General features: G+C 33.1%; 1 protein-coding gene across 1 annotated transcript; it reads right to left on the reverse strand.

Moving 5' to 3' along the window:
- Nucleotides 1-412: 412 nt before the first annotated feature.
- Nucleotides 413-3,240, reverse strand: LOC149164708 (uncharacterized). The gene is made up of 4 exons (XM_089429582.1): nt 2,812-3,240; nt 1,727-1,825; nt 1,020-1,133; nt 413-811 (listed from the first exon to the last, which is right to left on the reverse strand). The coding sequence occupies exons 1-4, from the start codon at nt 3,238-3,240 to the stop codon at nt 659-661; spliced, it is 795 nt and encodes a 264-aa protein (XP_089285708.1). The 3' UTR covers nt 413-658.
- Nucleotides 3,241-14,459: the final 11,219 nt, after the last annotated feature.

Genomic DNA, 14,459 nt, shown 5'->3' on the forward strand with positions numbered 1-14,459 from the left:
TTTCTCTAATACCGTCTTAAACAAAAGCTCAATCTATACTCAACACAAATAAACAAATTAATTTCATTCTTTCTTAATATTAATCAAAACATTTCATTAACACAGTCAAAACATTAATTAAATCAAAACATTTTTACTAACACAAAAACTCAATCCATATTCAATGAAATAATTAAATAAATAAATTCTCATTTCACTACCTTGCAATGCAATAAATTAACAAAACTACTATATCTCATCATATATTACTTTTTTTTAATAAAACTCAAATTCAAGAAAATACACTTCCCATTGCAATATAATTCTATTATGTAAACCTAAAACTTATTTAGTATTTATATCAATAATCTGAATATTTACAAATATATAGAGAGAGTCGAATCTTTGTGAGTGAAACTCTCACAACGCAGACTTTCCAAAGAGAAAGGGCTACCCTAGTTCTTCCTGCAAAATACTTTATTGCACCTGACTTACAGAATATATGAATAGACAATAGAATGTGTACGGATAGTATTGAACAAAGCTTGTAACTTTGTATAAACTTGCATAGATTCTTCTGCTGCTACTGGCCGGGGCTATAAATTACCAGACCATATAATTCTTCACAGCTTTATATTCATATGTTGCATTCCTGTCATAACAGGACTTCACAGTTTCTTCAAGGATGGCATGCCCAGCTTTGCTTCATTCTGCTTACCACCCCTTTGTGCTCCTGGGCAGAAGGAAGTTCTCCAATGGCTATCATCAAATGAACACGATCTGTGATCTCTGCTAGGTCTTTCTGCTTTGTTTCTTCTATTTCTGCCTTCCACTGCAAAATATATTCATGTCCTCACAGTAAACATAATGAGTTAACTGTAAAATATCAGCTATAAGTTCAAATTGAATATATATGACATGGGCTAGATTGATTTGTTATGCAACAACTCCCCAAATGTGTTGAAGTGATTGAATATATATATATATATATAGAAAGGAGATGGCATTTGTTATAAGAACAATATGTTATGATAACATACCCTTTCAGCTCTTGTATAAGCGTCTGCTATGGCCTTTTCGGTTTGTTCGCTGGCATGGGCTTTTATTCTGTTAGCATCTTCTCGAGCTTTGCATAAAATCCTGTCGGCCTTTACCTTATTAAACCAGGAAAAAAATAGGAGATTGCATGGCTTATATTTATGAAAAAAGAGTAATAATATTGAAGGTGGAAGAGAATAAGTAACTTGCTATTAGAATATTTTCGGAAATTTAACCGGAGTTAATATTGGTAGGTGAGTTAATTTTCCATATTTTTTAAAAATAGTGAATTTTTATTTTTCAAAAAAATTATCACTATAATATAAAAAAAAAAATATATATATATATATATATATTTTAAAAATTTAATTTCTTTTAAACTATATAAAATTATTACAAATATATAACCAAATATTTTATATTTCAAATATTAAGAATTAATAATATTCACCAAAATTTCTAAACTTTAAAATAAATATTTAATATTAATAATATATTTTAACATAACTTTCGTAAAAATCAAGTAAATGTTTACAATGGTTGAAAACAATTAAATTTATCTTATTTGCAGATCTTGGATATGTTTAGAAATGAAACTGACAGCAAAGGAATTAATAAAAAAGACCTCAATATTCTAGAACTAACTACTATTTTTAAAATTCCAGAATATTTTCATAATGACAATTTAGAAAAAAATGAATTAAATTACCTCAGCATCTTGAATAAGTTTCTCAGCCTTAACCTCCTCTCTCTTTCGAGCTTCCAGGGCTTTAGCCTCTTCATGCATTTTCTTTCTCTCTGCCTTTGACTGCAGCAAAAGGTCCGACATGATCAACCATACAATAACTTGTGAGCACAATCTATATGCCCAGAGAATTTACATATCCGGAAAATAATACAAAACTTACAAGCATGTTACTTATATGCAGAGTGTATTTATATCTTTGGAAAATAATATATTCATAGGCTATTGGGAAGGCAAGCACAATCTTATGCAGACCGTATTTATATCTTCGGAAAATAATATATTCATAAGCTCTGGGAAGGCAAGTACAATCTGATGATACTGGAAGATAGATAGAATATTACAAACTATGTTATTTTTGTTTTAAATCAAAAGAATAGTTAGATTTCTGCTTGCAGAGGAGATCTGGATCAAGTTAGTGGGACTGCCCATTAAAACAATTGCCCACAAATCCTGCTAAACCAACTAAACCTAGTTTCAAACCTAAATTAAGATCCTATATTAATTGGCAAACACCTTCCTATATGAAATGTCCACAATTCCACTTAACCCCATAACTATGTTATAATTCATATTATTATTGAACCCCATAATCTATCTTATAATTCATGTTATTATCTATACATATAGAGCATATGGAAACTTATATACTGCCCCTGAAAATTGACAAGCCCAGCCCACTGCATTAGCGGGAAACCAATTAACATAGGTTAGTAAGGAGTCACTTCTGTGGAGTCCGCAGGAAACCAATTAACATAGGTTGGTAAGGAGTCACTTCTGTGGAGTCCGCAGGAAACCAATTAACATAGGTTGGTAAGGAGTCACTTCTGTGGAGTCCCAGGAACATAAGGGTCGTTAAATATGGAAACTTATATACTGCCCTTGACAAATGACAAGTCCACTGCCTCTGACAAATGGCAACACAAGCCCATGCATGCATCAAAGTAAAAATCCAAATAAATTCTTCAATGGCACATAGTAGAGTAAATCCAAATAAATACTGCAATGTAATGCAAAAACAAATGCAGCATCAACATGCTTGCTCTAACCTGGAGTTTTTGAGCCCTGGCTTCCAGCTTTCGGATCTCAGACTCCAAATAAGCTTGGGCCTCAGCTTCAACTCTTCCTCTATGCGCCTCAGCCAGAGCCTCAGCCTTGGGATTCAGACATGATCTGTTGATAGGAGAAGCTACAGCGCCACCGGGCGAAAGAGGGCCAGATTTTGCATCATGATATTCTGCAGCAGTGTGCTTGGCATGACCATGAGCAGCCACCAATGCAGCAGTTGGGGAACCGAAAGGAGAAGGGAACCCGGCTGATCCTCCATCTGGACCATCTTTATTCTGATGATCAGTTCTAATTACATGGCGCTGCAACTGTTGTTGTTGCTGTGGCTGCTGATGTTGATGTTGCATTTTGTTATTGGGCTCCTTGGCCCCCTCCTTCTTGCTATATTTACTCTGCCCAGCTCTTATCATGCGCTCTGATCTAATCAAATCAAAATGGCTTTTCTTACACATATGCAAACATATAGAATTGTAATGCTATATTCATTATGAACAAGATAGGTGATGTGACTGAACTGAAAATATAAGATAGATGATGTGACAGATACCTGTAAATATTTTCTTGGGTGGCTGAAGAACCCTGAGTTCTGAATAGCAGGGGAATTTTTTGGGGAGGTATTGGTAGTGGTGATGCTTTTGATGCCACAGGCCGACCTTATTTGACAATTATGGCTGGCGATTGCTTGCTTGACGGACAAGAATGAGGTGGGCAGACAGAGAGAAGGGGATGGGATTAATCTTCCAATGCTCGACACGGTCTTTCCACAGCAGGGAAAGATTGCTTTTGAAGGAGGAGACTGACGGGTTCATTCTGCTACAAGACATGAGAATAAGATTATAAAGAAGAGATGAATCCAGAAGAAGAAGAAGATGAAGGAGATGACGCATGTTCGTGTTCTTTTCAGAAGAGGAGAAGACACCTTCTTAGCATTACACAACATATTTTCAATCGAAAAACTGCATTGCCTCCCCTGTTTTGTTGTAGAATAAATTAAATTATGCCACAAATAGCATCTTTTCTCGTCACCCTGTGTGATGCTTCAGTCCTAGTTACCTTCTTAATCAAAAACATGCACGTTTCAGTTCATCTCCTCCTAAATTTGTTGATTAATAATTTTGTTTAAGGAAAGTGGAAAGTTCCAATTTACTTAGTTGAGAAAGTTCTTTAAAAGAGGAATTTTTTTATTAAATGTATAAACTAGTCATTTCTGATTGAGGTAAGTTAAATGTTTGATACTAGGGTTGGATTAATTTTTGATACTGGGTTGAAATATTTGATTTTGCAGATTTCCCAATTACAGTCATACACTAGTTTTAAACTTAATAAAACCCTCAATCTGTTCTGCAGGCGGATCATCTTGCTGTAGCTTTGATTATGTTTGATTTTGCAGATTTCCCAATTACAGTCATACATTAGTTTTAAACTTAATAAAACCCTCATTTTGTTCTGCAGGCGAATCATGTTGCTGTAGCTTTGATTATGTTGTAGCAGATAACAGGCAAACGCTTTGGAGAGTTGTCAGAATTCAAGATGGAACAATTGCTTAGTACTGTAGAGGATCTTGAGTATGCATATATGTGTGACGATGTGATTATGGTTATAATTCGGCTTATCCTGAGCTTTGAGATTTTTGTATAACTGTTAAGATTTCTGTATAATTGTGTAAGGATTTCTAAGGATTTTAGCTAAATTTGGTGAACAATTTGTTTCTATTTTTGTTAAGATTTCCTTATAATTGTGTAAGGATTTGTGTATAGTTTTCTAAAGAGTTTAGCTAAAGTGATTGGTAAGGATTTCTAAAGATTTTGGTGAACAATTTGTTTACATTTATAAAATAGTGATAATTGGTGTAATAGCAAACATCATTTTATTAGTCAGGTGGATTATCTTGCTGTAATATTATGCAGTTGGATTATCTTGCTGTAATAGTAAAATCATTTTATTATGCAGGTGGATTATCTTGTTGTAGCTTTGATTATGTTGTAGCCACAGATGACAAGTAAATGTTTTGCAGTGTTTTCATAATTCAAGATGGAACAATTTAGGAGTACTCCATAGGATTTTGAGCATGCAGCTTTGATTATGTTGTAGCCACAGATGACAAGTAAATGTTTTGCAGTGTTTTCATAATTCAAGATGGAACAATTTAGGAGTACTCCATAGGATTTTGAGCATGCATATGTCTGATGATGTGATTATGTGGATGATGTGATTATGGTTATAATTCGGTGTATCCTGAACTGTGAGAGATTTTTGTATAATTGTTGAAGATTGAACAATTTAGGAGTACTGTAGAGGATTTTGAGCATGCATATGCCTGATGGTGTGATTATGGCTATAATTCGGTGTATCTTGAACTGTGAGAGATTTTTGTATAATTGTATGATTGTCCAAAGATTTTAGTTTGTATAATTCTCCAAAGATTTTAGATTTTTGTATAATTGTTAAGATTTCTGATTTTTGTATAATTGTATAATTGTCCAAAGATTTTAGTTTGTATAATTGTTGAAAGATTTAAAGAGTAAGATTTTAGTTTTGTATAATTGAAAGATTTTAGTCAGAGTGATTTGGTGAACAATTTGTTCTCTTAGCTTGTTAGCCGTGTTTGTGAATTTGTGAAATAATTTTATCTGGTATAGTAGTGTGGTATGCTAGATGTATCTGGTATAGTAGTGGCAATAGATCTTTAGAAGTGATCCTTAGAAGTTACAGATTCATTTATGAAATAATTATATTTGTGTAAATAATTATATTTGTGTAATAGTGGTATAGTAGTGGCAACAGAGGTTTAAAAGTTACAGATTCAGATTCATTTATGAAATAGTTGTATCTGTGTAATAGTGACAATTGATGTTTAGAAAGTTACAAATTCATTTCTGACATAGTGTAATAGTGACATGAAATAGCAATTGATGTTTAGAAAGTTACAAATTCATTTCTGACATAGTGTAATAGTGACATGAAATAGTTGTATCTGGTGTAATAGTGGCAGCTCATGGCAGTTTATCTAGCAGTTCGTCTTTAAAAATTATCTATTAAATATATATTTAATGTTTATTTATAAAATAATTATATTTAATGTGATAATGACAACAAATCTTTAAAAGTTATAGATTGAGTTTATAAATTCTTCGAAATTTACTGATTTTCCATAAATTGTTGTGTGTAATTTTTTTGGGTTTATACGGGTATGTGTAACGCTTTCTTATATATATATATATATATATATATATTTCAATATGATAAAATTAGTAATCCGAAATTTACTGATTTTCCATAAATTGTTGTGTGTAATTTTTTTTTTGTTTATACCGGTCCGTGTAAGGCTTTCTTTATATATATATATATTTCAATATGATAAAATTAGTAATCCGAATTTATTTGTAAGAAGTTTATGTCTCTGTATATTTGGAAAATTTCTACACAATATTATCATAATCTTACCAAAATTTCTAATATTTTTTAAAATAATTTGCCCACTCTTTTACCCTCTAACCTAATCCTATGCACATAAATTAATTCCATGGTTAACCGTTATTCTAAATTGATCCCTAAAGTAGCTCTCAACAGATTTCTCACGGTCCTAACATTGACTAAATCCACCATCTTTCCCAGCTATAGCCGCAGCAGCCTTTTTCCTCGTAGATTTTTAAATAAGAGTACGAAGATTTAAATACCTTATGTAGTTTGTTGAGCGTCTTATGTAGTTTGTTGAGCGTGTAATTTAAACTACATATTCAAATAATATTTTAGGTTGAAAAATAATAACAATAACAACATAGATATGGAGTACATAAAAACAATGTTAATCTAAACAACAAAATTAAATGAAAAAATATATGTAAATTAAAAATTTACAAATTCTATTGTAAATGTTTTACTGTTACATAACCTTAAAACCTTACCAAAACTGAAAGACATATCTTTATCTCTATTTTATACCATTTCAGTTTGAAAATATTAATTTTTTTTGCATTTTAAAGAGATATTTTCTCCTTGAAATATTTTTTTTTGTTGCATTTTAAAGAGATATTTTTCCTTTCGTGCAAATTTTGAATATTTGATGGATATTAAATTAAAATTAACTGTTTACATTTTTATTTTTGTCACATATTTAAATTTATAATTTATATAAATTTATAATTTAAAAATAAAATATTAAAAAAAAATAATTATTTATATAATTAGATATTATTCAAAAAGTAATGTATATTTTTTTAATAATTATGAAAAAAATAAATATTTATAAATAATATTTATAAAAAAAATGGATACATCTATCTTTAATCTTAGGGTAATTGGGACAAAACTGAAGTTTACATTTATCTTTTTACATTTAATTGATTTAGGATTAAAATAAATGTGTTAATAGTTAATATCTATTTTTCCAATTTAAAATGTAATTCATCACATACTCATCTAGGTGGATATTGGTGGCCACCCACTTATTCCACTTGAACTCCCTCCACTATTTATTTCTTTCAGTTTCTTTAGTTGGAGCACAGTTTACTATTTTTGATAGTTTTTCACGTTCTAAACTTCCGAAGTCATTTTGAGGCCCTAGACAACATTTTTTTGGAAAATGAGCAAACTCGTAGTTTGTGTAAAAAGTTTGCAATTGAAAGTTGTATTCCTAGGATAGATCTTTCTAACGAGATATCATCAAATGGAGATTGTATGCCAAAGTGATTGTATGCCAAATGCCAAAGTGATTGTATGCCAAAGTTACAACCCCAGGAACTTGGTGTACCAATTTGGCGTTTCATCTCCCATGGTTACCTTTTTGGATGTTTAGGGATTTCCATTGTTTTTCAATAATAAATAGGCCTTTGAGCCTTATTGTAACACAGTTCATAAGGCATGTAGCTATCACACCTCTTCTTAGAGATAAGCTACCATCGTCTGAGCTAATTTGTTTCCATTCTACATGTAAACAATTCTCAGCATTTGTTATTAATCAATTGAAGTTCAATTTTCATTGTAGCTATGTGTTTTATGTTTAATTTTGTATTTCATTTCATTCTTACATAAATAAGAATCAAATACCTTCTATAAAGTCATTTGGAGAGCATTTTTTCTTTGCAAAACAAAGTTATTTTTTTGGAGAAGTGTTGAATTTTCCTTAGGCCCTAGATCTAGTCTATGACTAGATCTTAACACATAAACACACTAGGAACCTCAACACAAAATAAATTTGCATGACAGAAATATAACAATAATGAAACCAATTTAGTGCACAAATTTATATGACCCAAATCTTGACCTTTATTAATCCATCAATAAAAAGTCATTAGGTATCTCGTACCAAGGATCATGGCCCTTTAGATATTAGATACAACTAGTATACATAGTATACATAAATACACAATGTGTCCATTGAATGATCTAGGGCTTGATATCTGCTTCTTTAGATCTATAATATTCACAACAAAAATCACAGACAAAGGCTCCTTTCTTCCTCTATACCAACACCTAATCGGAACCAATTTAGTCCTTCAAATACACTACATAATCAATTGTTATACATGTTCACGCCTCCATCAATGAATAGACTTCAAGTATCAACCCATCCACTCCTTTACTTCTCCTGGAAGTATTCATGATGACCTTAGCCTCTCTTTGCTCAACCCTTCATGGTTGTGGCTTGTCCTACAAGCCTACACAAAGACTAGGACCTCCTTACTACCCTTATGTAGATCTCATCTATGTATGGATCAATTCAAATTGTCATTTAACCATCGAACAAACCCTCTACACTCTGCTAAACCTTTAATTGGGATTTTTTATCCCTTTATTATACCCTCGATCCATTGTTCAGGCCAACGGCCCAACTCCTAGACCAATGACCAGTTTCTTTTAGTTGTGGCCCTCTACAACAAGATTGTGACTACAAGACAAATCCTTGATTATACCCTTGATTATACCCTTAGCCACACCCTCTACCCTTTTTTTATCTTGTACAATGGCTAGTTCTCTATCTCTTAAGCCATTCTCATCCCACACTTCTATACCCAGCCCCCTTCTCATATTTGTGCACTTAGAACCAACCTCGGCCTACCTTCTTGGCTCACGGTTATCTGCTTCAACCCTCAAGGATCAACAGATTTAACTCCTTTGGCTGTGGCTACCTTTTCCCAACAAAACCAGGCCTTGATCACCTCTTCCCTTGATGTCCTCGACCTCCTTACTAAGGCAACACAAGATCAAACCTCCTCCTTGGCCCCCTAACTTAGCTGTGGATCCTTCAAGGGTTGTCCTCCTTGGCTACAACTAGGTCTCCTTAGCCCCCTTCCTCCACAAATGAAGATCCTCCTTCACTTGAAATATGAGCCTCTCCTTTGGCTCTTTATTTATAGTTTTCTCTTAGGGTTTCTTAGGAAAACTCTAGATATTTAGGGTTTTTACTCTCTTAGCCCCTTAGAATAAACCCACATCTTTAGGTCCAAAACCCCACTATTTGGGTAACTTCCCCAACTAATTCCTTTTGGTGGGTTTTCCTTCTCTCGAAAATACCTTATGAGCTACCCAAAATTCCAACACTCCCTCTTAGTGAGGAAGGTATTTCCTTCATACTTCCAGTTCCATGACTTTCCTTGCATACCCATGACTGTCCTCTCATGAGTCATGAATTTCCTTGCATGGTCATAACTGTCCTCTACTTTCCCTCTCAGAAAGTGCTCCTTGATTGTGTGTCCTTCCAAATTCAGTCTCGAGTTGTGGTTGAAAACTGGGTCTAATAAACTCTAGGCCACCACAAATCAACTTTGCATGAGTCCTCATCCTTTTGGGTCAAATACCTCATATGCACATGGCTCCATTTTCGGATGTACAACTCCACGACCCAATGAAGATACTATCTCAAGATCAACCTACCATCCACACGAAATTATCTCGTCCATGCCAAAGCACCTTCTCTGTTAAACCTTCTACTTCATGTTTAGGAAACACTACTACTATCTACAAAAACTCCCTCTTAGACTACTTCTTGAGCACACTCTGATCCACCTTCTCTTCAAAGTAGCTTTTATACCATGTTTAACTTTCTTTAGGCCCTAGATCTAGTCTATGACTAGATCTTAGCACATAAACACACTAGGAACCCCAACTCAAAATAACTTTGCAAACGAAAATATAACAACAATGAAATCAATTTAGTGCACAAATTTATATGACCCAAATATCGACCTTTATTAGTCCAATAATAAAGGATCATTAAGGATACCATACCAAGGATTATGGCCCTTTATATCACTGATACAACAAGTATACATAGTATAGAAAAATACACAATTTGTCCATTGACTGATCTAGGGCTTGAGATCTTCTTCTTCAGATCTACAATATGCCCAACAAAAATCATAGAGAAAGGCTCCTTTCTTCCTGAATACCAACAAATACTCAACCAATTTAATCCTTCAAACACATTTCATAATCGGTTATTATACATGTTATTCACCCCTCCATTAGGGAACATAATTCAATTATCAACACAACCACTCCTTTGCTTCTCCTGACAATATTCATGATGACCTCAGCCTCTTTCTTCTCAACCCTACATGGTTGTGACTTGTCCTACATGCCTACACAAAGACCAAGACCTCCTTACTGCCCTTGTACAAATCTAATATATCTATGAATCACATTCAGATTTCCATTTAACCCTCAACCAGACCCTCTACCCTATTCTAAACCTTCGATCATGATATTCTAGTCCTTGATTATACCCTCGATCCACTATTCAGGCTAGCAACCCAACTCCTAGACCAATGACCAGTTTCTTCTAGATGTGGCCTTCTACACCAAGATTGCAGCCACAAGACAGACCCTTGATTATACCATCATCTAGACCTTATGTCCTTGGTCTATCTTATGCAACATCTAGGTCTCCAGCTCCTAAGCCATTCTCGACCTCCAAACTTCTATACTCGTCTCCTTTCATAATTTCATGCACTCAAAACTAACCCTTGTCTTAGCTTTAGCCAGTCTGACCTCAGATCTTAAGGCCCTTGACCTACCTTCTTGGCTCACAACTATCTACTTCAACCCTCATAGATCAACAAATTCATCTCCTCTAGTTGTGGCTACCTTTTCCCAGCAAAACTATGCCTTTATCACCTCTTCCCTTGATGTCCTCGACCTCCTTACTGATGCAACATGAGTTCAAACCTCCTCCTTGGCCTCCTATCTTCGTTGTGGCTCCTTCAAGGAACGTCCTTCTTTGCTATGACCAGGTCTCCTTAGCCCCCTTTCTCCACAAATGAAGATCCTTCTTCACGTGTAATATGAGCCTCTCCATTGGATATTTATTTATATTTTTCTTTTGTGGTTTCTTAGGAAAACTTTAGATCTATATGGTTTTCGCTCTCTTAACCCCATAGAATAAACTATTAATTTTTTTAGGTCCTAAACCCACACCTTTGGGTAACTTTCCCAACCAAATCCTTTTGGTGTTTTTTCTTCTCTCAGAAATACCTTTTGAGCTACTCAAAATTCCAATAGGAAGGGGGTTTTCATAGTGTTTCTTTGGTGGTCCATGCTTACTTGTTTATATAGTAGTTTCTCATAATGATTAGCAACAAAAGGAGGTAAGGAGATGGGATGATGGTAAGAAAGAAATTTAAAAATGAAGGAAGTAGAGGTTTTGTCAAGAGAATAGTTTTAGAATTGGTTATAGCATTTCCCACAGGCTTGTTGAAACAAAGGGATTTGGTTTGTCATTTGAGTTTAAAATTGTACACATTAAACAAAGGGGGTGTTTTCAGAGTGTTGATTTGGCATCATATGCCTACTTGTTTGTATAGTTGTTTGCTCACACTATAATTAGGACCAGAAAGAGGTAAGGAGATGGGATGTTGATAAAAAAGAAATTTAGAAATGAAGTAGAGGTTTTGCTCAAGAAAATAGTTTTAAAATTGGTCACAACATTGCTCATAATTTTAGGGCTTTGGTCCATCATTTAATTTTAAAATTGTATACATTAAATAGAGAGCTTTTATTTTTCATTTAATTTTAAAATTGTATACATTAAATAAAGAGATTTGATTTTTCATTTAATTTTAAAATTTTATACATTAAACCAAGAGCTTTGGTTTGTTATTTAATTTTAAAATTGTATACATTGAAAAAGGTTTTATGTTAGGGTGTTTTTTTACACTTACACCTAACATGTATATGTTCTGCTTGTTGGGGATACCTTATGTTTTAATTAAATAATAACAAAGTTAGTTTCTCTGGGTTTTAGGATATTCAGGGGTTTATCATAACCTAAAATTAGGGTCAATCATGAACTCAACGCAGTGTTATGAATTGCGTAATTGGGTTCTTAAGATTTGTTAAGGCATCTGTCATATTATTATGAGGTATTTTCAAATTAAGCATCTACAATATCTATATTATTCTTTTCATTTTATGTAGGACTCGTTGACTGGGTGTCTATGATTATAATAAAGTTTTATGAAATTGTTTATTCAATAATGAAGTGTTAATGTATTCTTATATGTTCTTATATCATTTATGATCATAAGAGATACAAAGTTTGGCCGGCAGTAAAGGGATATATGTTATATGTTTTCTAGTTGAGAGTATAGTATATGTTATGATAAGACTTATTTTACAATGGTACAATGACTTTTTATAGGTTTTTGGCAATAGTTTTTGTTTATGAATGGAAAATTGAGCACAAGGATATGAACACTTCCTATATGCACATCTTAAGAAGGAAATATTCATGCAACAACCATAAATATTTGAGGTGAGTTGGAGATAATGCTTAATGTGTAAGGTGAAGAAATAACTATAAAATCTCAAGTTGTAAGGAATACACTTTATCAAGAGTTTAATAAATATGTGAATTGAAAAATCTTTGTGAGAAGTAATGTGGATAATTGTGCCTATTACAGGGGTAGGAAAATTAGAATTTTATATTCATGGTTTTATATAACGATGATGTTATCTTGGTCGATGATTCCAATGAGCTAGTCTAAATCCAAATTATCTAATGGTTTTTCATGAACGTTCTTGGTTTAATGTATTATAGAAAAATGAGGATTCATCAAAAGAAGTATATTGGGGACATCCTTGAAGAACTTTTTAGGATGCATAGTAGTACACTAGTGATGACAAGATTTGGAAAACTTATGTATGCAATGGTAAGCACAAGACCATACTTCACTCATGTAGTCATAGTTGTCAGTGGGTTTATGGAAAATCTAGGTAAACAACATTGGATCATTGCGAAAAGAATATTGAGGTACCTATAGGACATTAAAGACTATGATATTTTCTCAAATGGAGTTGAGAGCTACAAGCTTAAAGTATATAGATTTGTTGACTGAAATTTTGGTGGCGACGTGCACAAGGGAGGTCTAAAAGTACCAATGTTTGTAGGAGAAAGACATAATAAGTGGTTTCTTAATCTAGTATAAAGGAAGAATATATTGTTGCTACAAAAGCTTCTAAGGAGGCAATTTGGCTGCATCATTCTATGGAGATATTGGTTTCAAAAGGACTCATTCCCTTATGGTTTCATACCTAGAATGCTATTGATTTAAAAATATCTTAAGTTCCATTAAAAAACAAAGCATGTTGCACTAGAATTCCACTATATTAGAGAAGTGATGGAATCAAATGAAGTGATCGCATTCAAGGTAAAGACTCAAAACAATGAGTTGATGCTTTAACCAAGGCTTTCGATGGAAGGAAGTTTGCATGGAGAACAAGAAAGGTATACAACCTTGTCAGGTATAATTTTGAAGTGGGATATTGCTACAAAGTGTGACAATTATTCTTCAATAATGGTTGACATTAATGAGGAGCATACTTGGTTGGTATTTGTATTAATGTCATAACTACCTAATGTGGATGCTTTCATTTCTAACTATGGGAAATTACTAGCTTTTCAAAGTGACCTAGGACATGGCCAAGCTCAAACCAACTTGGATTATAGTGACAACTACCTAGTATGGATGTTATTTATTATAGTGTGTTATGTTAGCATATGACAATTATTATCCCATCTAGGTTACATCTTTGTACTCATTCTCTTTGGTGTTTCATGTATTATATAATGTAACAAAGATCAAAAAGGTCATACTTGTGGTCTCATTTCAACATCTTAAATGTATTGAGATTATTCGTGCTTGATAAATTATTTGGTGGTCAAGTTGCTAACTCATGATAAAATTTGTGTTCATTTTGTTTCTCTCTTATCCTTTCATAAACATTGTATTTTCAACAAATATTGTGGATCTTTCTTCTCTTGTTAATATCTTTTGCTAAGAAATATATTTCCAATCATTATTAAGCTCTCTTTTCTAGCTAACAATATATAAGTGCATTTTTGTAAACAATTTTATTTTCAAGGAAATTTCTTAACACCAAATGCATGCTCAGTTTGTTTTAAAGAATATATTAATAAATCATATTCATTATGTTCTGTAGGCTTTAGGGATTTTTCCATCAATTAAATGGCATAAGTTTGTTGGAATTATTAACTAGTACTCGTCTCAAGGATTAATGTGTGTTTGGAAACCCCGTGATGGGGTGCTAGGGCAATGTCATGTCATATGACCATGGAAACACCCACTTAGCTCAAATCTCAAGACACAAGATGGGAGGATCATGACTCATT

This window comes from Pinus tabuliformis, chromosome 5_1 (assembly GCF_031772625.1).
Source record: "Pinus tabuliformis cultivar Carrire ecotype Pingquan chromosome 5_1, CPIR1, whole genome shotgun sequence".
Classification (NCBI taxonomy): domain Eukaryota; kingdom Viridiplantae; phylum Streptophyta; class Pinopsida; order Pinales; family Pinaceae; genus Pinus; species Pinus tabuliformis.